Source organism: Psittacula echo (assembly GCF_963264785.1).
Source record: "Psittacula echo genome assembly, chromosome: 18".
Classification (NCBI taxonomy): Eukaryota; Metazoa; Chordata; class Aves; order Psittaciformes; family Psittacidae; genus Psittacula; species Psittacula echo.
The window spans coordinates 267,684-292,801 of NC_137754.1; the positions used below are offsets into that span (position 1 = coordinate 267,684).

The 25,118-nt window shown below is 50.2% G+C and overlaps 1 protein-coding gene across 4 annotated transcripts in view; it reads right to left on the bottom strand.

Moving 5' to 3' along the window:
• Positions 1-24,310, bottom strand: part of KMT2A (lysine methyltransferase 2A) — a 41,850-nt gene extending 17,540 nt beyond the window's left edge. For all 4 annotated transcript variants that reach the window (XM_080631511.1, XM_080631510.1, XM_080631512.1 and 1 more), the window contains exons 1-17: positions 23,685-24,310; positions 14,606-14,675; positions 10,732-13,400; positions 10,151-10,328; positions 9,517-9,751; positions 8,537-8,601; positions 8,025-8,396; positions 7,335-7,408; positions 6,560-6,688; positions 5,605-5,718; positions 4,270-4,416; positions 3,998-4,093; positions 3,089-3,209; positions 2,388-2,501; positions 1,859-2,043; positions 1,159-1,332; positions 228-338 (exon numbers count right to left, since the gene is read on the bottom strand). In XM_080631511.1, the coding sequence (XP_080487637.1) occupies positions 228-338; positions 1,159-1,332; positions 1,859-2,043; positions 2,388-2,501; positions 3,089-3,209; positions 3,998-4,093; positions 4,270-4,416; positions 5,605-5,718; positions 6,560-6,688; positions 7,335-7,408; positions 8,025-8,396; positions 8,537-8,601; positions 9,517-9,751; positions 10,151-10,328; positions 10,732-13,400; positions 14,606-14,675; positions 23,685-24,302 (5,472 nt within the window). In that variant the 5' untranslated portion in view covers positions 24,303-24,310. The remainder of the gene's footprint in view (positions 1-227; positions 339-1,158; positions 1,333-1,858; positions 2,044-2,387; positions 2,502-3,088; positions 3,210-3,997; positions 4,094-4,269; positions 4,417-5,604; positions 5,719-6,559; positions 6,689-7,334; positions 7,409-8,024; positions 8,397-8,536; positions 8,602-9,516; positions 9,752-10,150; positions 10,329-10,731; positions 13,401-14,605; positions 14,676-23,684) is intronic.
• Positions 24,311-25,118: the final 808 nt, after the last annotated feature.

Below are 25,118 nucleotides of genomic sequence, written 5' to 3' on the forward strand. Positions count from 1 at the left end.
GTTAGAAACGTTATAAAACATACCAAAAATTCAAAGACATTCAGGCAAGATCTGCTGTAAATGCACAGCCAGTAAGATTTCATTAACATCAACAACTCTGACAATGTATTATTTTATTCCTGGAAATACCCAAGCAATAGCAAGCGTGACAGACCCTTTGGATTCCAACAGCAACAAGCAGTAGTATGATACCAGGCAGATTTCAAAACAACTGTAGTTCAGCTCACCCGGATGAAGAAGGACTTGACCATGCTATTGGCTTTCTTCACTTCTGGCTGCCCTCCATCAGAGTTAATGGCCGCTTGAATGATCTTCACGATATCATCACTGAAATCCAACTGTAAGAAAGCCCCAGCATTTCACGTCAACAGGATGTCTCTTGCACAGCTACACCACCCACTTGCTTTTTAAGGCATCAAGCGAGCATCCAGATGACCAGAAGACTGAACCAGAGCATTGACTTAAAGCAGAGAAAGGATCTAGCTGTAAAGAAATGAGCAGTCCTCTGCATTTGCACCCTGGCTGCAAAACTGCTACACCCATCACTGTTCACTTCTTCCTTCTATCAGGACATGACTGCTGTGTAGTTTTAAACCAGCTAAGCTGGCTAACTCACAAGGACTTGGCTAAAACCTGGCTACAGCATGTCTGCCCAGTGCTTTGCAATATACATTTCTCTTCAGGATTACAGGCTCCATAGGGAAAAAAAGAGGAAGAAGCTGTCCCCTACAAAGAGAACTGGTCCAGTCAATGCTAGTGTTGTGTATAAATGATCCCTAAAGAGATCACCCCTGCACAGATTAAGTATCAGCTTCCAGATAACTGAATGTCCTTGGTGTTACCTGACTAGGCCTTCAGCTAGAACTTGCACATGAAGGATGCCCCATCCTGTTTTCATCAACATCAACACCTGACTAAGAGCTAAAGGGATTCAACCAAGTGCTGCTGCTGGTTAGAGTGACCCATGCAGAAGTGTAAATTCTCTGTCTTTGGACCAACGTTAACACGAGCACCAGTCACAGTAATTTTTAGCAGCACATTAACCTGTTTCCTTGTTCATAAAGAAAAGGCTTAAGCACGCTCAACTCTAAATGCCATGGGTCATAAAACTATTCATAGGCTCTGTCATTTGAGGGGAACACAAAAGCTTTGACATACCACGGAAATGTAACTTCCTTGATCCATTTTTCTTTTCACTCCTTCCAGATCCAGAGGTTGCTGCTCCTCCTGTTTAGTGACTTCTGTTAGGACAGGAGGGTCAGGACCTTCAGGAGAGCTTCTGGATGGGATACTCTCTTCTGTCTCGGGGTTTAAATCGGGTGGCTTTGCTGCCTGTTAACATCAGCAGACAGAGGGACATCGGCTAATGAAGTGTGGCTGCTACTTGTGACATACTCCCAGGCACACTTACAGGCCCAGAGATTCTCACTAACATGAAAGAAAGGAGACTCAAGTTCTGAATAAAGGGACAAAAATGAAAAGGTCTTAACCTTTCTGCCGCTGACCTGCAAGGCATACAGCAGGGCAGTGACCACCTACCAGGATCAGACTCATCTTTCAGAATTCTTATTTCTGAGTAAGTATTTCAAGACTAAGATCCTGTTTATCTGTCAACAAAACACCATCACAGAGCTAAATCCTCCCACTCTTTGAAGAAATCTACCCTGCTTTTTCCTCTTAGCCTCACAAATTGTACCGTAGATTCCCACTCTTTTGTCTCCATAGGAGTGAAAAAAAGAAAGAAAACAAAACTTGCAGTCTGTGTCATTCCAAGTACACTAAAGGCAGTGAGATGTACAGCGATGCCAGGCAACGCTTCAGGCCAAGAAGACGTGAAGGGCCATGAGGCTCCATTTACCTGCCGATAGCGCAGCAAGTGGCTGGTAGTTCTGGAATTCAAGAGGGCTGTTAAAACCTGCCGTAGGGAAACCTGCAGCTCCTTCTCCAGCGCCAGCCGCCACTCCGCAGGATGCTGCTCTGTGCAGTTAATACAGGTGTACGCTACGCTCTCCGGCAAGTTTGAGAGTATCTCATACATTTCATCTGGAGATAAGGAAAGATAAAATAACAATCTGAACTACTTTACTGAAGGACAGCTACAGGGAAAACCCCTTCTCTGCACTTACTACCTGAAACCCTTCCCATATAACAAAAGCATCTTGTGTGCTAATTGAGCAACACTGTGCTTGATGCAAGTCCTGCACTTTCAGGACACTACTAGTATTAGTCCTGGTTTACCTGTAGCCACTCTACAGATGGTCTTGAGGTAGGTCACAACAGGTGAGGGTGCTGATATAACAGTCTAGCACAAAGATCCCAACATCGATCACTTTGGTCTAGTCACTGCCCCATGTTCTTAGTGCTGAGGAGATGAGAATTTGCCTTACCAGAGAGGTTTTCACATTTGGAATGGACCCAGCGGTCGCATTTCCCACACTGCATCATCTTGCTCTCGTAATCATCATCATCGTAACATTTGTCACAGAGAGGACAAAAATTTCCTGCCAACAAGAGGTGATGTTTATCAGGAGTTCAGCTGCCACACACATCTGTTAAAGGCTATGTGGTTATTTACTAGGGTGCCAAAGAAGCAGCTCTCAGCTGCCAAGACAGCTGCATCTGCTTTTACAACACTGCAAACAACAGCTACAAAAATAACCTTCTTAGAAGAATCCTTACTGCTCTAGAATACCCATTTTACCGGGTACCCATTTTTTGGGAGTGAAGAGCCTAACAAAATACTACATGCTGTTACCTTTACCAAGTAAAGCAAAAGCACAAAGGTGACATACAGGTGGAAAGAAATTAGGTGGAACAATCAAGATTTTCTCTCCTGAGCTTCTTTCCCAAAGAGCCCAGACCCTCCCATGTACAAAGGCATCATGTAAAGTAACTAACACAAGAAGGAACAACCGCTTTACAACAGGAATTCTGTTACTCCTATTAAGTCAGGAGTCCTTAGGCCAGGTTCAGATCCTTTTTGCATGGTGAGCAACTCAGCTGCCCGTCTGCTTGCTCTGCACTGATGCTAACTCAAACCCGAGCACCCGGCAAGGCTCCTGCTGTAAAGAACCCCAACAGTACATACCTTTAGCAAAGAGTTTGGCACAATCGTGACACAGCGAGAAGTCATGGGACCACTGAGCATCCCACCCTTTGCCTGGTGTTGTTGATCCACAGCTCTTGCAGCGAACACATTTGGTGCATATCTGGAAAAGGAACGTGTTTGGCAAGAGTTATTTCTGTTACCCAGAACAGAAATATCCTTATGCTTTGGTCCCAAGGATACAATTCACTGTTTTTCTTACTTAATGAGTGCAGGGGGCTTATATAGCAGCAGAAGGAGTTTCAAATACTGAAACTCTCACTAAAAAGAGAAAGAGCTCCCTCCCTTTATGATAAGATGGTGATAATGCCACAAGAAAAAATGAAAATAAATCACAGTAGAGTTTTTCTGTCCTCCTATTTGCATTGACAAAAATATCTCCTTTCCTTTCATGCAAACAGCACACATAGTTGTGCCATTTCTTCTGACCTGTCTTCTTTCAACAGTTTTCCAGCTCTGAGAATGTTGTACTACAAAACACCTAGAACCTGTTAGCACTAAATACAAGTGCACTACAGGCACTTGCTCAGAACAAAAGCTCTAGAGACACAAACCAGTGCATTAATGCACGTTGTCTCTTGCTACCAGTATCTGCTGGGAACTCTGTTAACAAGGCAAACACTTTCATTCTAAAGAGCTTCTTCTATGTCCCAGGACTATGATCAGAAGAATTACCACAACTAAAAAAGGTGTCACCTCTTTTAAAAGTCCTGCTTGTTTGAGATCTTATCTACAAGACACCTATTTCCAAATGTACCTTCTGATGCAACAGGCACCTGCCTTTAAAAGTGAAGTGACTGCATCAGAACAAGTCATGTGCAGAGCTCTGGCCCGCAGCGTTATCATCAGCCAACATGTGAATCACCCAGAAGGAAATAAAGAAACCCTCACCCAAACTTTCTTTTTCTTGGTGGGCTTTGTTGGGTAGTTTGGGCCCAGGCACTCCGGGTGATAGCTGTTTCGGCACTTGTTACACTCCAGCAACTGCTACAAGAAGGAGGAGAAAAAGCATTGGGGCAGAGACCCGTCAGAGGGGTGCAACCCCCGCCTGCTTTCGGTTACATTTGATCCCCCGTCGGGGCAAGAGGAAGAAGCTGCCATGAAGCAGCTTGCACGTGTCCTGCCCAGCGTGGCACGGGGTCCCTGCCGGGGTTTGGGGGTACCTTGGTGGCCTGGTGCTGTCTCCCACACACGTGGCAGAACTTGCAGCGACGGCAGCACCAGTTCTCCAGCTGATCCTCCAGGGGCCGCTCGCTCTCCTCTAAGCAGAACTTGTGGAAGGGCTCACAACAGACCTGACAATATACAAACTGCAAGGGGGGAGAGGCAGGTTTTAGCAAGTCAGAAGCTGCTCGGAATTCCCAAACAAGCCCCCTCGTGCTCCAAACTACTTTGAATTCTGCTCTACAGCTGACACAACGAGGATTTCTACTGGCATATTTTAGGAGGGAAACTGTGTGCGTACTTCAGATCGCCCAAATACAAGCTTGTCTACCCAGAGACTTGCCTCCTAGCAGCAAATGGGAGTGTGGAACATTTTATCAGTGTTCTGAGCATTGGCAAAGACCTATAGGGCTCTTCAGGATCTCCCTCCCTCACTGTACCACAAGCCAACTGCACAAGAAGAAACAGTGCAGAAGGAAGGGGCATGCAGAGCAAAGAGAGACATCTCTCCTTCCATTCAGCTTAGGTGGCCCATTTGAAAGCTTTTCTAACTTCTACGTATCACCCTACAAGGCTGGTCACATCACAGAAAGAATCATCCTTGGGGCAGGAAAATGGCAGGCTCACGCAGGACATCAGAATAGTCTGTCTCCGTGAGCAGCCTGACTGAGAAGGAGACGTCTCCGTGACCCACTGGACCTTCATGGTCCTCAAGCACGTGCGCCGATGTCCACACATATAGGACTCAACCTTCTTCCCCCTCAGGTACTGGGCACTCATAAACAAGCCTTTTCTAGAGTGTTACCATCACCTTTTGATGGCAGCTAGCCGGAAGATGTTGAGAAGCACTATCTGTACCTGGAAATGCATTTAGCACATCTTATTGTGGCTCTTTGTACAGCACCAGAATCTTTCCAGTCACATTTCAGTAAGTTTGTGGCTCTCAGTAGATACAGACGTATCTGGGAAAGCCAACACCACCTGAAGCCCTCTAACACTACTGGGCAGCCTTTCTGATATCAAGTGAAAAGTAAGCAAAGCCCCTGCTTTATATCAGATGTGAGATTCCAAATTAAGAGGAGATGTGGGTGCTCTCTGATGCGCTGCTACTCTATATGTACTACAGTTCACCTCTAGAGTGAGCAGCTCAGAAACTGATTTTCAATACCTTGCATTTTAGCATCTTGGGACAAATTTTACAAAGACAGATTTACAGGTATTATTTTCATTTCTTGGGGATTAAGGTCACGATACTTTCTGCGTATGGCTGTATTTATGTCCGTAACAACACGGTGCTGTAACTAAGCGATTGACAGCAGAACGCAATGCTTTACCTCCACATGTCCACTGCTGGCACAGAGAAAACAGACCACCCTGGGAGTAATAGGTACCGAGGTGACGATGCCTAACCCACCCATCTCCCAAACATTCTCCACTTCACAGTCCTCCTGAAAGCACAAAAGGACACATCACCATGCAGAACAAGGCAATACAACATCAGTACAAAGTGCTCACACTGCTTTACACGCTCAGGGCCTGCAGTTAAGCGGCTTCCAACTGAAACCATTTCAGCTTCTACCTTGGTCTACTTTAGAGTCCCACCTCGGCGCTGGTCTTGCCGAGAGAGCTCAGCAAAGCCCTAGCCTTCCTCTATGGAAAGCAAGCCTAAGGAACGAGACAAGGCTTTTCACAATTGCACAATTAGTACTGAAGGTGGAATTTCAGAAGAATTATACTTTATTAAAGCTCCATATTTTATAAAACACTTACGAGATCCCACTATAAGCTCCATTAGCAACACTTATAGATGGACTGAAAAATTCTGATTAGGAAAATATGCATGTTTATTATTTCAACACTGTTGTTCAAAAAAGTACAGGATTTCTCATTTGAACCCCCAGATATACCCCAAATGTCTTGAATTACAAGTTACTAACATTTCCCCAAATCTCGTTGGCTCAAGTTGTGGCAAGGTTTTATAGTTCCATCTTAATGGAATCATTCTTCATAAACCTCACATTCTTGCCCATGCTCACACATTGACAGTTAAGGTTTTAAAGCTTTAAGTCTCTCTTCGTCCAGTATTCTAATTATAAGGAAAACAAAAAGGCATAACCAGCTTCTAAGAATCAATCGAGTGACTTGTCCTGAAGGCTCCTATTTGCAGTTCTCTCTGAACGGAATCAAGACACACACACTTAAAAGTCACTGCCAGCACTCTTGAGGGACTCTAGCTCCAGTGATTAGAGGCAGGTAACATTCAAAGACTTAAAACATTTTGTCCTCTACCTTGAAATCCACTCGGATTCTGTGGACTCCATCTGTAGGTGGCTTTTGCTTGGAACTGCTTCCGTTAGTCAGAGTGCTGAGCAAATTCAGCGTGCTGCTCTCTGGCTTGCTTATAGGAGGGGGCTTTTCCTAGTCAAGTAAAGGAGCCGGCATTAATCCCAACCCTGAACGTCAGAACTTCACCAAAATCACATGAAATGCCGAAGATGATTCACAGACAAAACCCCCAAACCTCCGCGGAGTTCAGAGCGTGTGGAAGGTGCAAGTCACCATTCTGCAAACCATGCCTGGGGGCATTCCACACACAATTACATCTCTAATTCAATTTGCTGCTTCTCCTCTAACATCATGTTGCTCTCTCAGGAGAGCACTGGCTTTCATTTTGCTGCAGTGGGGCAACTCTGGGCTCAATGAGTCCCTATGCACTTCTCTCTCAGATTTAAGTAAGACAATTCTTTTAGGGCTTGCTGGTTTGTGGGGCTTTTTTCCATAACAGAGTTGTTTCCAAGATGAAGGCAGCTCCATGTTCCATGGAGAAGCTAGCCTCCACCCCACAACATACAAATCTTAGAGAACAAGTGAACATCTGAACTGAATCTTAGGCATATGCTGGCTATTTTGGTATCTGCATCCTGCCACAAGGAGAAACCTAACAACTCTAAGTACAAAAAACATTAATCTGCACACAGGTTAAGTAATACCATTCTGCTTTCTAGAAAGGCTGAAGTTCCAGGTCCCTGAAATGTACTGACTGGGTACAAAAAGCAGTATTCACCTTTTCTTTTGGTTTCTGTTTCACAGGGAAAGTTGGACGGGGAGCAATTTTTTTCTGTTTGCTTTGTTCTGTGCCTAGGAAGGGGGAAAAATTATGAGTATTTCAAGTAACTAACAGCCACCTGTAGAGAAGAAAAGGGAAGAAAATCAGCTGGGTAACGTGCGAGGAATTTTAGAGCAGAATTTTTCCACCCCCTTCTGTGACTGCACCTCACCAACTACAGCTTGAGCAGCCTCCTTGAGGCATGAGCAGGAGTTTGCTCCACTAAAAGCCTGAAGCCAAGGGTGTCAAGGCACAGAGGTCGCAGAGCTGCCTCGCTGATCACTGCTCAAGCTCCTCTGTACTATGTGCCATAGCGGACTATGGGCTTGTAGCAAAAGCGTACATTCCTCTTGTTTCACATCCAGACTGTGAACAGTCACCAGACCTAGTGTCAGTGACATATTGCTTGGGGACTGCCCCAGGCACGTGACTGCAAGCCCCAGTGAAGCTGGGCAGCTTTCTCCCCGCCCCGGCACACAGCACAGCGCAATAAAAGGAAGCCAGATATAAGCCACATTTCCAAAAGAACCTCCTGTAATTTCACCAGACCATTGAGCATTTTTCGGGTTTAAAAGCCAACAGCTTTTAGCCGTACTAATATCGTTACTTAACATGACTCAAGTATTGAGGAGAAACAGTCCCATTTACCTATTTCTGGCTGGGGAGTCTGCTTTTTCTTAGGCTCAGAAGTGGCAAGTTTAGGTGCTTCTTTTTTCAAAGGTCCTGAGCTGGGTGGCTGAGAAGGAGGCAGCGGCACTGGCTGGGCTGTCTGCTTGCCAGTCTTTCTGGTTCCAGGTGCAGGGACCTGTTTGGGCTCTGGCACCAGAACAGAGGAATTCCCATCTTCATGCTTTTCCTCAGCAGGCTTACGGGCAGGCTCGCTGCTCTTCTTTATCGCATTGTCTTCTCTTGATACGACACTCTGAGGAGTTGGTTTCTGTCCAGAGTCCAGCTGGTTCTTTCCAGAATGGCTTTCTTTCTTTTCATTTGTCTTCGACTTCTTCTCTTTCTTTTTTGCAGCTAGGAAGAAGAAGCATCAATAAAGCAACACTGCCAAAATGTCAAAACTTCAAATTATTTGCCACTTCTTTAAAACAAAGCAAGTTAAGAGAGGAAACTTTCTCTCTGGTGCTACACGTGAGCCAAGTCTTTTAGCCTACCTTTAGCTTGCTTCTGGAGATAGGCTTTGGAAGGCATCCACTGTAGATTCTGACATTTCCTCATTCTAAAAAGAAAGAGCATGCCATGAAATCAGAAGAAGAACGCAGGCAGTGAGAGGGCAATCCGTAAAAGCTCCATGTGAAAACTTGACAAAACCATTATCAATACACCCACTACTTTCTCCCAAGCAACTCCCCCACCCTTCAAAGGTGTGTAAAGAAAATTCTTATTTTCTTCTGCGTTTTCCCTTTGGTTTCCCACACTCTCAACACATGGTTTTGAAACCTCACCCGCAGCCTGGACAAAGCTGCTGCATTCTCATCTCACAAGTGAGCACTGCACAGCGATCCCCACAGCTACGCTGTGGAAACGGCTCTCATGCCACAGCACTCACTATTGGTGCCACTTCAGCTGCTGCCTTTTCAGACAAGATTATCTTGTCTGGTAAAATCAATTTAATGTAGCAATTTGAAAAACCAAAAGGTTCAGGCTAAGTGATATGTGTGAAAACTGATAGGACAAAATGTGGAAGGGCAGTATTGCTTAATGACATCCAGAGACACCTTTGTTATACCAAATGTATATACACCAGATAAACATCATCTCCAAACCATCAGCTCTACATGGATGCAATGTGGGAGAACGAGAGAGAAATATGTATGCCTCTGCTGCCTTCCCCACACAAACCCACACTGCCTAACCAAAGTCACTGGTCCCACACCAAACGCTTTCCATGCCATACCAGTTCCCATCAAGCTGGGGAGAACAAACCAGAAGCGAACTTTGGAAACAAGCACATCTTGAAGCGGGATCTCCTCTCCTAAATCCCATTGCTCACATTCCCCTGCTGTGACCCAGCCTCAGCTCAGGGCAAATTCACTCCAAGCCCATGATCCAGGGTTCCCTGTCCCAAAGCGCATGTGCGCTCATCCCAGGCAGCACAGGGATGGGCTGAACCGTTTCTCAAACACACACTTACTTGCAGCACTGCTTCTTTATGTTGCGCCCACCAAACTTGGGTTTGTCTAGACAGTTGGTACAGACACCGCAGTCCTCTGGAACCTGACAGCCTGAACACTGCCCACAGCGCCTCGAGCGTCGGCCCTTCTTCACTGGAGGTTCTTGTTGTGCCTTATTCCTGGTAACCGGCTTAATCGGCTTGATCGGTGGAGCAAGAGGTTCAGCCTCTTCCGAGCCAGCTATCGATGACTTATCTGCCAAGAAAGTTTCTAGTCTAAATTCACTGACGGCAAAGGATGTTCCAAGTGTCTAATTTGCTCATGGAATTTATTCCCTTAAGGACAAGTTCACCTGCAGAGCCACACGAGGGGCACATGTGAGTGCAAGCGCGCACACACACGTTGGTACCTGTACATATGTACATGCACACACACCCCTCAGCAGAAGAGAAGCTCAGCGCAGAACACATTTATAACAGCTACCAATGGCAGACAGGATTCACCCTGTTTGAGCAGCACTGTGACAGTGAGACTGGAGCTCTTTAACACACTTTCCCTCCCTCCTTAACAAGTCAAAGCAGTTCTTGGCTTAAGCAGTCAGTCAAAGCTGGCTTTGTATGAAGCCAGAGGTGAAGACTAAAAACTCTAACTCACCATCATTTCCCATGGAAGACAGTATCTTCTCCCGCTCTTCCCACGGTAAGGCACTCAGAGTGGGCATGTCATCTGGGAAGACCGCTCGTTTGCGGCCCAGCGCAACAGCTGCTCTCCTGCAAACGTGTTTGATTCGTGGTCCTCGGACCGATGTTTCCGATGAATCGCTCTCTTGTCCCTAGAGTTCAGAACATGGGAACAGACAGTATCCCTGAGAAAGGCTGGGAAACATGTAACAAACTTCTAAACTACTGGAAAAGAGTTAGTTTGTATCTTGCACTTAGCGAGAATTGGGGTAAAAATAAGGACTCAGCCTCGTAAAAAACTCAAAAGAACAAGAGGTTCTACTAAAAAAAGGACAGGGCTCCCCCCTCCAGGTGGTCACACAGCAGCTCCCTCTCCCCCTCAGCTTCTGCCTGGGGTTTCTTGATCTTGGGCCGTTTGCCATCTGTTGCACTAACAGCTGCCCGGCTCTGCGCGTTAATTCTTCACACGATATGAAACCTACCGGTGATTTCCAGTGCGAGTGTAAAACAAAATGCACACCAGCAAATAATAAAACAATTTGGAAAAGGGAATACCTGTGCTTTTGGCTGATCTGCTTGCTTGAGGGACTTGCTCTTCTCAATCTTATAGAGCTGAGCTTTTGCCTTTTTCAAAAGACTGGCCACCCTCTTGTCAGTCATTGGCAGTTTGTCTGCTTGAGCCAACATAGAGCTGATGGAAGAAGCGGAATGTTTAACGGTGCTGGACGAAGGAGCAGAGAGACGCAGGGCTTTTTCCTTCTCCAAAGAGGGCACGGCAGGACTGAGGTCCAGGTCCGACTTGTCTAACCCTCCTCTACCTTTCTTGGATGTTTTGGTTTTGCTGGCTGCTGCGTCGGCCAGTGCCACGGCAGAAGCGTCTGCCGCAGGGTCAAGTGCCGCAGACTTCTTCCGCCCGCCTGTTTTTTTGGCAGATGATGATGCTGCAACATCCTCACTGACAACTTTCTCTTTGGGCATTTTACCTACAGGGAACAAGGCAGAGCTACTCTGGATTTCCGACCCTTTCCTCCTTTTCTCCTTCCTTGACTCCCGTTTGTTCTCCTTCTCTCTCTCTCGGTCTTTCTCTCTGTTCTTGTCCTTCTCCAGGCTTTTGTCAGCATCTTTATCTTTGGAGAGTTCCTCTGCCGCCCTGTCCTTGTTCCTGCCTCTCTCTGTTTGGGGACTTGACGTGAACCAGGGGAAGAGAGGAGCAGGGCTGCTGGAAGAGAAGGGCTCTGCTGGAGTGCTCGTCTGCTTCCTTGGTCTCTGACTTCTTTCTGCTGATTCCCCAGACGGCGTTAGGGAATGGGAAGGAAAAGTGAAAGTTGAATTTAAGGCACTAGTGGCGAGAGAACTAACAGAAATGCTTGTTAATGAGGAAGAGACAGAAGACTGGGGGGTGAGTGTTGTCAGGTCAGAGGTACTAAGTCTCCCGCTTCTTGTCCTCATGGAGTGCGAAGGAGATCTGGGTTCTGAGCGGATAGGGCTGAACACTCTCCTCTTCCGCTTCCGAGAGGAGACACCCGTGGCAGAGGCCCCTGCAGTGGTGCGACCGACTGATGAGGGCAGAGTGACAGATTCAAAGATCCTGGAGTGGGCCTCGCTCGGCGTGAACCTGGGTGCTCTCAGCAGAGGACTTCTCTTGTGCATGTCAAACCTCGCTCCAGACTGAAGAGAGAAGAGGCGTGCAGGAGCCGTCGCACCAGGTGTTGAGAAACCAGAAGCAAAGCCGACATCCTCTGGTGTCAGTGGTGGGGGCCTGAAGTTATCGAATATCGGTTTGCGAATAAGACCCTCTTTGGCATATTTTGCTGAGGAGAAGTACTGTGGTTCTGAACGGGAATGCTTCAGGGAGGTCCACCTAAACGTCGGCTCTCGCAGAATTGACTTACGTTTCTCTTGCATCGGTGCGGCAGAAGCGGGAAGGAAGGGGGAGGCCAATGGTATGGTGGGAGGCATCAGCCAGGGGGTATGGTCCGAGATGCTGGAAGCGGGCTGCAGTGGTGGTGGGGGAGTGAGCAGGGGGGGAGGAGGAGAGGAGGAGGACTGCTGCTGTGGCACGCTGGGCAAGGCCGACAGCTTTTTAGTAGTCCTCTGGCCAAAACTTCTTTCTGTTATCGAAAACCTCCTGTTTCTCCTATCGCCGTTATCATTTTCGGGGGACTGAGAAACAGGCAGCGGTGCATGGACCTCTGGAGTGTTGCTCCGCTCCTCAGAAAGCGTCTGCAGCTCCTCAGAAGCCTGAGAGTCTGTTGATGTGTCCACGCTGGGGCTGCTGGATCGCGAGGAGTCTGAAGACATCTGGGACGAATGCTGGGAGGCGGCGCTGGACTTCTCGCTGGAGCCGCAAGACGTGGCGCTGAACCTGCTGTTGGGTGTGGATTCCAGTCTGGATATCTTAATGGGAGGATCGTAGTCTTCGTCCTCAATAAACCGCTTGGGTGTTTTGATAATCCGTGAAGAGATTGCACTCACAACCGGCATGATGAACTGACGGATGTTCTTGAGCTGGGTTCTGCCCTTCCTGCCCTGCAGTTTGGCCGCCTCTTTCTCAATCTTCTTCTGTGCCCCCTTTTTAGCCCTCTGCAAAAGCTGCTTCGCAATTGTGGCGTCCGTCCTTTTGGTGGAAGGTATAATCCTAACGGGCTTAATCCTGCGTGGACTTTGCCTGACAGCTGTCTTCTCCTCCTTGGTAAGAGGTGGTGTGCCATCCTTTTCCTTGCGAATCCTCTGGGGCTTCTCCAGCTGCGAGTTCATGACCAAAGTGGAGGACGTCTTTAAACGCTCAGAGGATGGTGGACGGCCTCTCCTGCGCACGATCTGAACGCTCTTCCTCCCAATCTGAAGTTTTGCCCCAGGTTTAAATTTAGATTTCAGTGGGGAGAGTTTACTAGTTCTTAACTTCTTGATCTTTGTTGCTTGCTGAAATGTAGTGGATGGTGACCTTTTGATTTTCTTCAGACTCTCTTTTTCCTCTTTGCTGCCCTTCTGAATGTCTGACGAGTCCTTTACTTGTGACAATTTGAACTTCATACTTGTAAGCGTTGGAGGTCTTCCTCGCCTTTTTTCCCCACTCTTCAACTCCTTCTTCTTGACTTTCTCCATAGATGTGGTTTCAGACTTGCTTGAAGGGGAACACACTGATGATGAGTCTGACAGTACAGCTGAACTCCGGTCAGAACTGCTCCGGGGCCTCCCACGAGGCTTGCGTGGACTGGGTTTAACTGGGAGGGAAGCAGAGAATGCAGAGTACACATTAAACTGCCCGAGAGCCTGATCAGCATCACCCGTGTCACACTGGACTCAGTGTCAGTCACACTGCCTGTATGAGTTGCAGTTTTATCAATACATGCGAAGAGCACAATCAAACAAGGCTGGAAACAAGGTTTCCCAACAAGCCTCTCTGCCTTTTCACAAAGCTGTATGTGCAATGGCACAAACCTACTCTCAACCTGACGATGAAAGGGAACAATAATTCCCAAGGGCATGTGCCATCTTTCAAACACATTAAAAGATATTTTTTTTATTTCTTTCTTTTTTAAGCATATCACAGCTAGTTGGAGGGGAAAAAAAAATCCTTCTCCTCTAGTACCATCCATCTGCACTGCTGAGAGATGGGTCAGTAACACAAGAACAACTACAGGGAGGGGCTGATACAAGACAATTTACTAAAACCTACCCTAGTTTTAGCTTTGCAACACAGTTTGCACTTGACATTGACTTGGACTCACAGGCAGATGTGCAAGACTTGATTACTCACCCCTACCAGGTCATTTAAAGGCATTTTCCCCAACCCAGCTACCCCTGGGTAGCTCTGGTGCTCCCAGAGCTCTGACCACAAGCATGGTTCTTCACATGGAACACCCTGCGAGCAGGGCTCTCCAAGGGCTCCTCTCCGGTGAGGCCAAGCCACATAGATCGTTGTGAATGAGCAGTGCGCTGCGGTGAGAGCATTTATTGACAAGAACCTAAATCAAAGCTGAACTCATCCACCAGCAGTCCCATCATGGTTTGAGCCTACCTCTTGAAAGCTGAAAATGCAGCAGCTCAGCTACAGTCTATCCTCAAGAGTTCTGTACTTGTTTTGTATCCAAAAAAACAAAGGTTCCAGTTACAGGCAACAATGAGTATACTGAAAGATACTGAAATACTCAAACCAGTTTTAGATCCTTACTATTAAAAGAATTGCCTCTCCAAAACACTCGCATAAGGTTTCAAGCACTGGTTTCATCAATATCACTCTCTGACTCAGTTTCCCTGTTCCGTAACAGACCAGATTGACAGAGTCCGAAACTAAGGGAGTCAACTCCAAAGACAGGTGTGGTTTTTACAGTTGGTCAGATTTGATGGAACGAACAGGACAGGCACAGCAAAGCCGTCACAAAGGAGAACACAAGTGTCAACATCCCATCCTGTCCCTTGAACGTACCTGTGGGGGACCTGGCGGGACTTTGCACTTTGACTTCTTCATCTGAACCAAAACCTAGAAACTGCTCATCCTGCAATGAGAAAGAGGGTGCAAATTTGAAGACGTGGCTATTAACATCGAAACTAACTTCACTGTGATCAAAGCATGAAAGGATTCGAGAGGATCTTCCCTCCCCCAGTGACATACACATGCATTTGTTCTTCTACCAAACAATTGCTCAAGAGGAAATACAACTTTTGTATATATGCATAAGGCTGCTACAGAACCATCAAAAAGAAACAAAGGGCAAGTATATATGGAAACAAACCCTTAATGCACAAAATCTGCTGCTCGTATTAAAGCACAAATGCCTCCTCCTCCAAGCTATTTATCAAACTGCGCTAAAGACATACTCCAGCCAAAGAAGTGTCTCCAGGTTTATTTTTCTAGCACAAATGTCAACCAACTTCCTCCAAACTTGTGCAAAAGCCTCTCTGGATGAGCAGGAGCATCTGAGGTCTATAATTCAATGCTTATGGCCTCTGGAAGGAAGCTGCATGATTTCAGGGCCTTTTTGGACTCTCCCGAGGTCCATGTGCCTCCTGATGAATCCCATCCATCGGCTCTACCACACAGGAACCTCCAAGCCTGGCTAAGGAACAAGTTAGGGTAAAGCTACTGATGGGAAGGCAGAGCCATCCCCAAACGTGGACTTCGCTCATGCACCCCAGGAGTCAGAGCATGTCACAGCACTAAACAGCACTAGAAACATCACAAACTGGTAAGATGGCAGAACAGGCTTTCTCCCAGCGGCACCACAGGGTGTTTCCTCTCCTGTGTTTCCCAGCAGTCACCACTAGGAAGGCACTTCTTGCTCAGGGACCACAACCTTTACTAGTTGTTGTATTTCAAAGAACAATTAAATTAGTAGCCACATAGGGAACATTATGGAACATCAAGGGCACTCATGTTAACAACTGACCCTTGATTACAGGAAAAGTGGTTTCTGTTGTTGGGTTGGGGTTTTCTTTAATTCACTTCAGGCTTTGTCTTCAGGAGAGATGTAAATCTGACTTCATCAAAGAGCTCTTCTCTCTGACACTAAAGGCACTCTGCTCACATTCAGACAGGTTTTCCAGGGAGGGTGCAAAACCGTCAATTCTGCTCATCTGCCACCAGAATTTGTGACACGGTTTTGTTTGTACGTTGCTCCAGCTCTCCTAGTCTGATTTCACCTCCAGTGTTTATGTTTGCCAGCATTAAGTTGCCTCTGAACTCTGAAATCAGGGATGTCACTTGTTGCTTGCTTCTTTAAAGCAACATGTCAACCTGGCTGCATGCTAGTTATTACTGCAGCGCTGGCTCCTCTCAGGGCTCCGTGTGGACTCAAGTTGTTACAGACACAGCACCCTGAAAGCAAAAAGGTGCAACATTCTGAATAGGAGAAGCTGAGCTGTGTAAAGAAATGACCTTTCCTGGAGTAGCTGATGAAACACTTTGGCAAAACAGTGCTGTCTTCTGCCTCTGCTTTCTACATGACATTTCCAATTAATCTCCCTCAAGGATGGACCACAGGGAGAGTCTTTGCTACTGAAAGCACAGTTTAAGGACATTAAAATACATGCACAGAGACCTGTAGTGTCTAAGAGGTAAAAAGCAGCAAGGCCCAAGACACACTGTTTCTCAGTCTCAAACAATACCAATACAGTGAACAGCCTGAACAGAAGCCATTCAAGTTTTCACCACAGATAATGCAGTTCATCATCCCTGTAAGAAATTATCAGCATGTGCTGTCGAGCAGGGGACCGTTCTGCCCTTCCTCCTCACATCCCTGTTCCCTCTCTGCTCTGTGCCATTGCAGCAGCAATGCCCAGAAAATGTGAAAAAGCAATGACAAAGCCATCCAAAAGAAATAAAATTACACCAAAATGTGTTGTTTCTACCCAAGGATCATCAGATCACACAGACACGCACCCAGACCTTTCCCTACCACCACTCCCCAATGCTGATCCTGCCACCACAATCCCGCAGCGAGGAGGAAAAGGGTCCCCGGCACTGCCACGGGGAAAGCCTGGTGACAGAGACAAATGGAGGCTGAAGTGGCCCGAATGCTGTGGATGCAGCAAGGAACAGCAGGCTGCCCACCAACAGCCAGGGTCAGGAATGCAAAGGGAGCAGCCACTCACCTTCCTTAACCCGCCAGAACCGAGATCTGCAGCATTTCCAAACACACAGCACGTGCCCACAGCGCACACTGAGCGCAGAGACACGCCGAGTGAAACCAACTCCTGCGCGTGCGAGCACATCTCCCACGAGAACACAGAAATTGCTGCTGCCAGCAGAAGCCTCTCAAGGCACGTGTACAGCCCCTTGGAGAACCCTACAGACTGCTCGGTGAGCAAGGACAGCAGAAGCACACCTGAGACGCAGAGCCCACCCTACGCAATGCCACTGTACCTGGCTCTAAGGACTCATCGCGTTTCCAACACACAACTTAAACCACCAAACACTAAAGCAAACAAATGCTTTTCAGGAAGAGTAACAGACACAAAGACTGATTTCCAAGGCTGAGTAAGAGCCCACCCCTGCCCAGAGAGGCAAGTTCAGTGTCATCTAAAATAATAATCCCTTACACTAAAATCAGTTCCTGGCACCCAACTTAAGTGTGTGTGAAAGGCTCACTCTTGGCCAACAACTGCAAACTTCTGGTAACCAAGAGCAATATCCAATAGAGCCTCACCAGCTGCAAATGCAAACAACCTCCCATCTAACAACAGAGCTGCAAGGGACTTAGTGCATGCAACTGGGAACAAGGATGCACCTGAGGTTGGGACCTGCCAGTTTGGTGTCCAAAAGTGCTTTTGTCACACCACAGAAGTGTATTTTCTGCTCGCTGCTCTTCTGCCCAGAATACAACACTGGGCCTGAAGGCAAGTGAGTGCCCACTGTGATTTCAACAGGAGGAATCCTCATCCCTGACCCAATGTCCTGGGAATACTCATTTTTTATCACCTCCTACTGAGCAGCCACCAGAACTGCCTACAGTGAAATAGCTCCCTCCACAAAAGCCTCCCTTTGGCTCTGTTTGCAACTACAAGTAGCATGGTCGGTACGTTGTTCACATCTGCTCTGTGCTGTTCCTGACTGTACCGGTGACCTCAAGTCACCACCTGAGAGGGCAGCCTTGGAACACATCGGGGAAGACAGAGAAGGCCATCGAGCACCGCCAGGCCACTGAGCCGGCATCGTGCGTCAAACACAGTTCTGAGGCACAGGAAGCAGAAATATCCTTCCCCCAGTTTTCCAGAAGTGACTATAAAGCCTGACAGATGGCGAGTGATTAAAAACCATAATGATTTTGAGCGTGACCTCATTTACCTGAGAAAGAATAATGCAACACAAAAAAGGTCACTGGGGATGATACATAAACAGATGAGATAAGGTCTGCCTCAGATGCAAGACATGAAGCCCAACAAAGCAGGCAAGGGTTGATCCCTCCACAGGCAGCAGAGCTTCCACACTTATCTCCTACCCAAACATTACTCGACCTCAAAGCTGTGAGCAGATGAAGAAGGGCTTTTCCTGCAGTAGCCCAGCTACTAGGAGAACAGAAAAGTTGCAAGCGCATCTCTATTGCAACCTTCTTGAGCAAACCTACTTTTCAGAGAATTTCCAACTAAAGATCTCAGAGGAAAACCCACCTTCAAGAGAGGAACTATCCTGCAGGCACTGCCTGATGTTCCAGCCTGTGTCTGTGGAGTAACACTGCAGCCCGTACCACTGCAGGTGTGCAGAGTTGCACAGAACTGTCCTCAAAGCTGTCAAAAGCACTAAAGCAGCAATGGAGCTGTTCAATCGGCTCTTGAAAAGGTTTGTTTAGTTTTACAAGAGTCATCTGAACAATGCTGCACTTCTCTTCCCGTCCACCATCTTGGGTTTGGCCCCAATTACACATCTTCTTGGAAAGAGGGAAGCTATTTATAGCAGCTCGCTCCAAAGCCTGCTTGGTAACTACAGCACAATATGGAACAGACTTCTCTTCCTTCAGCAGGGTAAACATCCTCGGAGGTTGGCAATTAGTAACCCCAAGATAAATGCTGGGCACGCTCTATGCTCGTGTAGGGAGCAGTCATCTGGGAGCTGAGGAGATGCTTCCCAAGCGGTTGCTCACGATGCAGGATCGCTAAGGAGCAGTGGAGCACTCAGGGTTATTGTTGGGTACGGAGTTGGCTGAGGGGCTGCCTGTCCTTTCAGTCTCTCATTAGAGGACAGCTCTGAATGGGAGTGATGGGAGAGATGCATGACTCTGCAGGGCCTTCGCCATGAGACAGCACTGACCTGCACAGTGTGTCCTGAGAGCACAGAGCAGGTCTCACCTGGTCACTGCCACACAACCACCCCAAACTGCATCAACGGGCAGGTACACCCTGCTGCTGCCATGCAGTGTACCATCAGCAATGCACCATGAGAATACAACCATGAGCAGGGCTGCAGCCTCCTGAATGAGCCCCTTGGACTGCAGGATTAGGAAGAGCTGCTGTTTATGGAGCTGAAGCACAGTACCCCCATCCTGGCAGTGTTACGAAGTGTGCAGAGCAGTCTCAGCTGCCAGGACACCAAGAACACCCAGTGTCAAGAGGTTACAATCAGCCAGACCCCTGCCCACCAGCCAAGTCACCAGCAGCAGCCCGTTAACCGAACGCAGTTGGTCCCTATTTTCCACAGAGCGCTGGTGGCCCCCTGGCTGAGAAATTCCCTTTTACGATTTCCACTCTGAAGCTCTGGGATAGCCTTTAGAGCACTGGAAACAGTCTCATTCAGGTTGCAACAAGCTTTCAATACCACCTCCGATGAAGGGGGGCAGCCAGGCTGTTACATAGAAAGATTCATTCTGTAACCAAAGCATGACCAATGCTTCCCAACCTCTTCTAAGAGATCACTGGCAACATTATGCCCTGGCAACTGTAATCTGTCTCTCCTGGTTCCATGACAGACAGTTAGAAAGTAACACTTCACAGAGACTTGGACAACTAAGAAAGGGAAAGATTTCTAGAGCTTGTTGCTAAATTAACACAGATGTAACAAAGCTGCCCAACACATCAAAGCAGCTGGTTGGAAAACTTCAGATATGCCTTAAAGTTGTTGTATCGATGCACTAAAAGCCATCTTCAGCAGTGACAAACTCATCTTCCACTCCTAAAGAAATGCATCCACCCGGCAAAGCACAGAAGTGGTGCTAAAGTCAAGCTCTGCTCTGCAGCTTGGTTCAGTGGGGAACAGCTCGCCCCTATCTGGGAATTTCATGGTATCCTTCATCCTTAAGGTTTGAGAATTCACTTCCTGCTGGCGCACAGGACTGACTCGGGGGGACTGACCACAGCAAGAGGCTGTTCTGTGCTTCCAGCTGCAGGAACCCAAGTGCCGAAATGCCCCAGAGCAAAACTGTCAGTACGCATTGAAACCACCTCACTTGCCCATCACTGCCGCCAGTGACACCACTGCCACAGAAAACAGCTTCTCACAGGGAACCCCACACTCCTTCCCCCAAAAAGCTTCACAAAACCACTTCCGACAGTTTCCCATATGGTGTAATGCTGCCCGAATTGTGGACACTCGCCAGGATGGTTAAAACATGCACTTTATCTTCAGGTTTCTGACAAAGGAGCACCTGAGTCTTCAGCAAGAACAAAAAGCACGCAGGAGCCCTCCACCTCTGGGTCTGTGGTCCATACTGCCTCCACCGTGCCTCTGGTTTTACATCAGTGCCTATGGGCAGTTCCCTCCCCATGTGCATGCAGTACCAGGCAGGGCTCAGCACCACAACCTCACAGACTGAGCATCAGGTGGTTCCACAGCAGCTGCCCAGCATCAGCCGTGAGAGGGACTTTGGAGGCAGGCGGCAAAACTGTAATGCCTGTGGAGGAAAGGGAGTATCAGCACTCGCAGCTGAGGCGTGACCATAGCAAGAGCGCAGCCACTCCTTCCTCCCAGCACATGGATCTGGTACCGACTCAAAACAAGCCATGGGTGTACATCCCTGACTCCAACACACACCTTGTAAAACATTACAAGTTGTGTATAACTGCAGCAGCAGCAGCGCTACTACAGACACTGTCACTGCCACCACGTTCCGCTGCAAATCTCAAGTCCCTGCAGCTCTCAAGCCCATGCAGATTTATGGAGTAAACTGTCAACATGCATCCAACATGCTCAGCTTTTATGTCCCAAAGCTTCAATTAAAGTTGAGAGGCGGGAAGGGAACTCTCAACTGACAGGCACAGCAGATATCTAACAGTGATGCGCAAGCTGCTTCTATACCAAGTATTGATGTAACAAATCAGGAAAGCACAGCCAAATGTCCCCTGTTGGGAAGTGCCACTCACTTCAAGCAGAAAGGGTGACACATAGTGCAAATGCTGCCATGTTCAACCACTTACAGCTTTATTGTGCAAAAAGGCCACCATCTCCCACCTCAACTCCTGTGGTGCCAAAGTCAGGTATTGTAATGTCGCTCCCTTAAAGCAAGCTGGTTTCAGGATAAGTCAGTGACACACAGAGCTGCAGTGGCAGCCAGGGGTTCCAACAGTGTCACTTGAAACCCGGGAGTATGCAGGGCCACCCCACAATTTGGGTACCTTTACATCAGAAACAAAGTCTGCTCCATCCCACGACACGACTGACGAGACGAGGTGAGGATCAAGTGTAACAGGTAGTTACACAAGTGATCCCTCAGCCCCACAGAGAACCGTGAGAGCACCAGGCACTTATTCAAAGGACTGGTGAGCCCTGGTCTGCAAGGTCTTCTGGAAGCCCCTTCCTAAAAAGAACATCTCCACCCAAAGCAGGGTACCACACAGCATCAGAACTTCACCATTTCAACACCAATGCTCAGCTGCCCCCTCCCCTAAGGGGAGCATGGGGGTCATCCACGTGTGCTGGAACTCTTTCTGCATCCCCCACACTCACCTCGCAGGAGGGAAGAGCTCGTCCTGCTGCTTCTGGTGGCCAGCAGCAGCACTGCCATCTTCACTATGACTATAACACATGCAGTCATGCTCAGGAGAATGAGGTCCTTCAGTGCAAAACTGCTCCATTTCTCGAGCATCACCCCAGGAAAGAAATCAGCTTGGTGAGCTAACTGAACCTGAATGTGCACCCGAGGACGCCAGCACACTGTGCAAACCTGGGGTGAGGGAAAGATCTGGGGTCTTCCCCTTCCCTCCCTGCTCCTGAGAGCCCAGATGAAGCTCAATCTACTGACACCAAGCCACAAAGACACGAGCATTACTTTCCACTGTATGTCATGTTAATAGACAGAAGTTTTTAGCAGCTAACTAGAAAAGCAATGCAAGAAATAAACTCCAGATACAAGAGGCCCTGTCTCCATCAGCTGCTGGTACCATGAACATATTGATGCTATTTTAAAGCAAGGATGCCCCAGAGACCAAACTCACATAGACCTTCTGAAGATGTTTTACAGGGATTCTGAGATGCAAAAAAACCACTTTAAGACAACTGGAATTAAAGTAAAACCCAAGCAACCAGTGTCACCTCAGAGAAAAGCAAGCAAAAAGCAGCTCGCCTGCCTCCAACCCCTCGTGACTTGTTATCTCTGTGGTCGGGTTGGTTGGCGGATTTCAGTCATTTCTGCCAATGAACCAGCACTGGAGATGCACTGACTACTTTCAAGTAGACCTGGTAAATTCCACTGCACTCAGTCTACTGCAGACAGAGAAGGTACAAGTGCCCTAAACCGCAGCCCTTCAGACTTGGGCTCTGGGTAACAGCACTGGGGACGGCAGCTCCAGGTGACATCCGCAGTGGTGGGCACCAAGGTGACAAGTGCTCCAGGATCAGTCCTGGGCATGCAAAGCCAACCCAGTACCACAGCCAGAACCCTGCAGCCCAGGAGTTACTCCAGCTCAGCCGTGGGTGAGCAGCTCCACTGCACGGCACTCAACAGTGCGGGCCCAAACCAGGCTGAGAGGCACAGAGACCTCTATTTTTAATAAATGAAGTTTATTTAACAAACTCTGATATAGCCAGCAAGGGAGAAACCAAGGAAGTGCTCTTGAAACCACCAAAACATCAACAAAGATAGGCTCTCCCACTCTGCAGCTGACAACCTGCCTCAGAAGAACAGAAAGACCTGGCCTTGAACAAACCAACACAGCTCCTGCCACAGAGGCCCTGGGAATTTTCGTGCTGGCGCAAGGACGCAGCTAACAAGTGATGCAAAGCGAGGGCTGGGGGAAAGCAGTGCTGCAGCTCGTAGTAAGCAACACACCCCCATCATGTCTTCCCTGTGCTGTCAGTGGGTGGGCTGTTGTCAGACTCCTGTGCTCTGGCTGCCTTCGAAAGGCTTGGACAGAAATTAAAATGAAGATGAAGGCAGGAAAAGGAACAACTACGGGGAAAAAAAGGAGGAAAGCCGCAGCCAGCGCTCCGAGTGGCCGCGGTCGATGATTGCCCCGGACCCCGCTGCACCGGGCTGCGAAGAGGAGGATGCCCGCGGTCCCCCTGCGCCGCCTTCCCCGGGGGAAGGCCGCGTTTCCCCGCAGAGCATCCTCCGCAACCGGGAGAGACGCGCGCTCGGCCCCGCATCGCCCCCCGCGGGCAGCACGGCCGCCGCCACCTCCCGGCCCCGTCCTACCTCCCGGTAGCGGGGAAGCGCGTCCGTCCCCGCGCGGGGGGCGCGGGAGAGGGAGGGAGGGAGCGGCGCGAGGAGGATAATGGAGGCGGCAGCGGGGAGGGCGCACCGGCGGCAAGTCGCGTGCGCGGGGAGGGACCGCGCGGCGCGGAGGGCGGCCGTGCCCCCCCGTCACCCCCCCGCCGCTCCGGGCTCCCCCCGCGACCCCCTCCCCTCCCCGCCCGCGGGCAGGCGGCGGCGGCGGCGGGGCGCGCCCTTTGTGCGGGGAGCGGGAGCGGCGGCGCGGGCCCCGCGGGCGCGGTAGGGGTAGGTGTGTCCGTGCAGCGCGGTCAGGGATGTGCGGGCAGGGGGTGTGCCCGCGCCGCCGCCGCGGAGCAGGGATGCTGCGGGCCGGGACCCGCGGGCCGCGCCGCGCCCTCCCCCCGCCCCCGCCCCGCCGCCCCATCTCACCTCTCCGCTGCCCGCCTCGGCGCCGCAGGCCGCGCGGAACCGCCGCAGGTTGATGCCGATGGCGGCCGAGACCTGGAGCGCCGCGTCGAAGCCGGGTCCCACCCCGGCCGCGGGGCCCCCGGAGCCGCCGGAGCCCGGCGCTGCCCCGCCTCCCCCGCTTCCCGCCGCCCCGACGGAGCACGGGCCGCCGCGCTCCCCCTCGCCAGCCGCCGCCGGCGCCGCCGCCGGCTCGGCGGGTCGTAGGCTCCGCACGGCCGGCACCCGCAGCCGGGACCCTCCCAGCCCCCGGCGGCCCCAGCCACCGCTGCCGGGCCGGGCAGGGAAGCGCCACCGACCGCTGTGCGCCATCTTTACTGTGAGGCGACGAGCCAGAGAGCGGGGCCGGGCCGCACCCCGCGCCCTGGATACCGCCTCGCCGGCCCTTAAAGGTGCTGCATAACAGCGGTCTCCATGCAGGTTGCGGGGCCCCGCCATTCCGCTGCCCGGGCGCCTGAGTAAGCCATTCGCGACGGGTGCTAGCCCGGCATAATGCTGGGCGATATGCAGGGCCCCGGGCACGAGATCCAGCGGGGCCCCCTGTCCTGGATAGCGCAGCCTCCCGCCGCCGCACAACATCATAGCTCGGAGGGCCATCCAGGCGAGGGGCCCCTCGCGGGCGGGCCCCGGAACCTGCTTGCCGCAATATCGGACCGCAAGAAGTCCGCATAACCGCGGCGGCCATGCCGAGGGAGGGAGGGAGGGAGGCGCCGGTACCCGGGGTCGCGCATAAGGCATAGGCGGCCACACCACCCGCGTCCTTAGCGCCAGGCCCTCTGCGGGGCGGCCCCGGGTCCGGCATGGGGCGAGGAGCGCCGGCGGGAGCCCTGCGTGCGGGCGGGGGCGCGGCGAGCCGGGAGGGCGCGGGGAGGGCCCGTCCCTGGGCCCCGGACTGGGACCCCCGGTGGCAGCCACCCCTCACGGGCCGGTGCGGAGACGCGGCCCACCTCGGGAGAGCGGCGGGAGCTGGAGCACAGCGGTACCGGTCACACAGCGCTCCGTCTGGCGAACGTGAGATACCTGTGTCCGGCAGAGCGCAGCGGAGGCAGGCAGAGCGCGGCTGCCCCTCGGCGGAGGCGACCAGGCAGGGGCCTCTGCGGTGTGAGCAGCACAGGATTGCTCCTGGAAGCCACGGGCTTCAGAGATGCTGCTTCTGCTCCTCTCAGACCGGGGTGCTCAGGGGCTTCCCACGAGGACTTCAGGGAAGGAAATCACAATTGGACTGTGCCTGCCTTTCAAGGGAGCATGACCAGGACTGGAGCATGCCCAAGTTCTACCCTGCTTTGCCAGTCTGGTTTAACCCAATCCTCCCAACAGAGCCAGTCTGACTTACCCCACAGCACAGAGCCCTCGCCAGTGCCTGTGCGCATCCGTCCGCCTCAAGAGAGAAGCGCACAG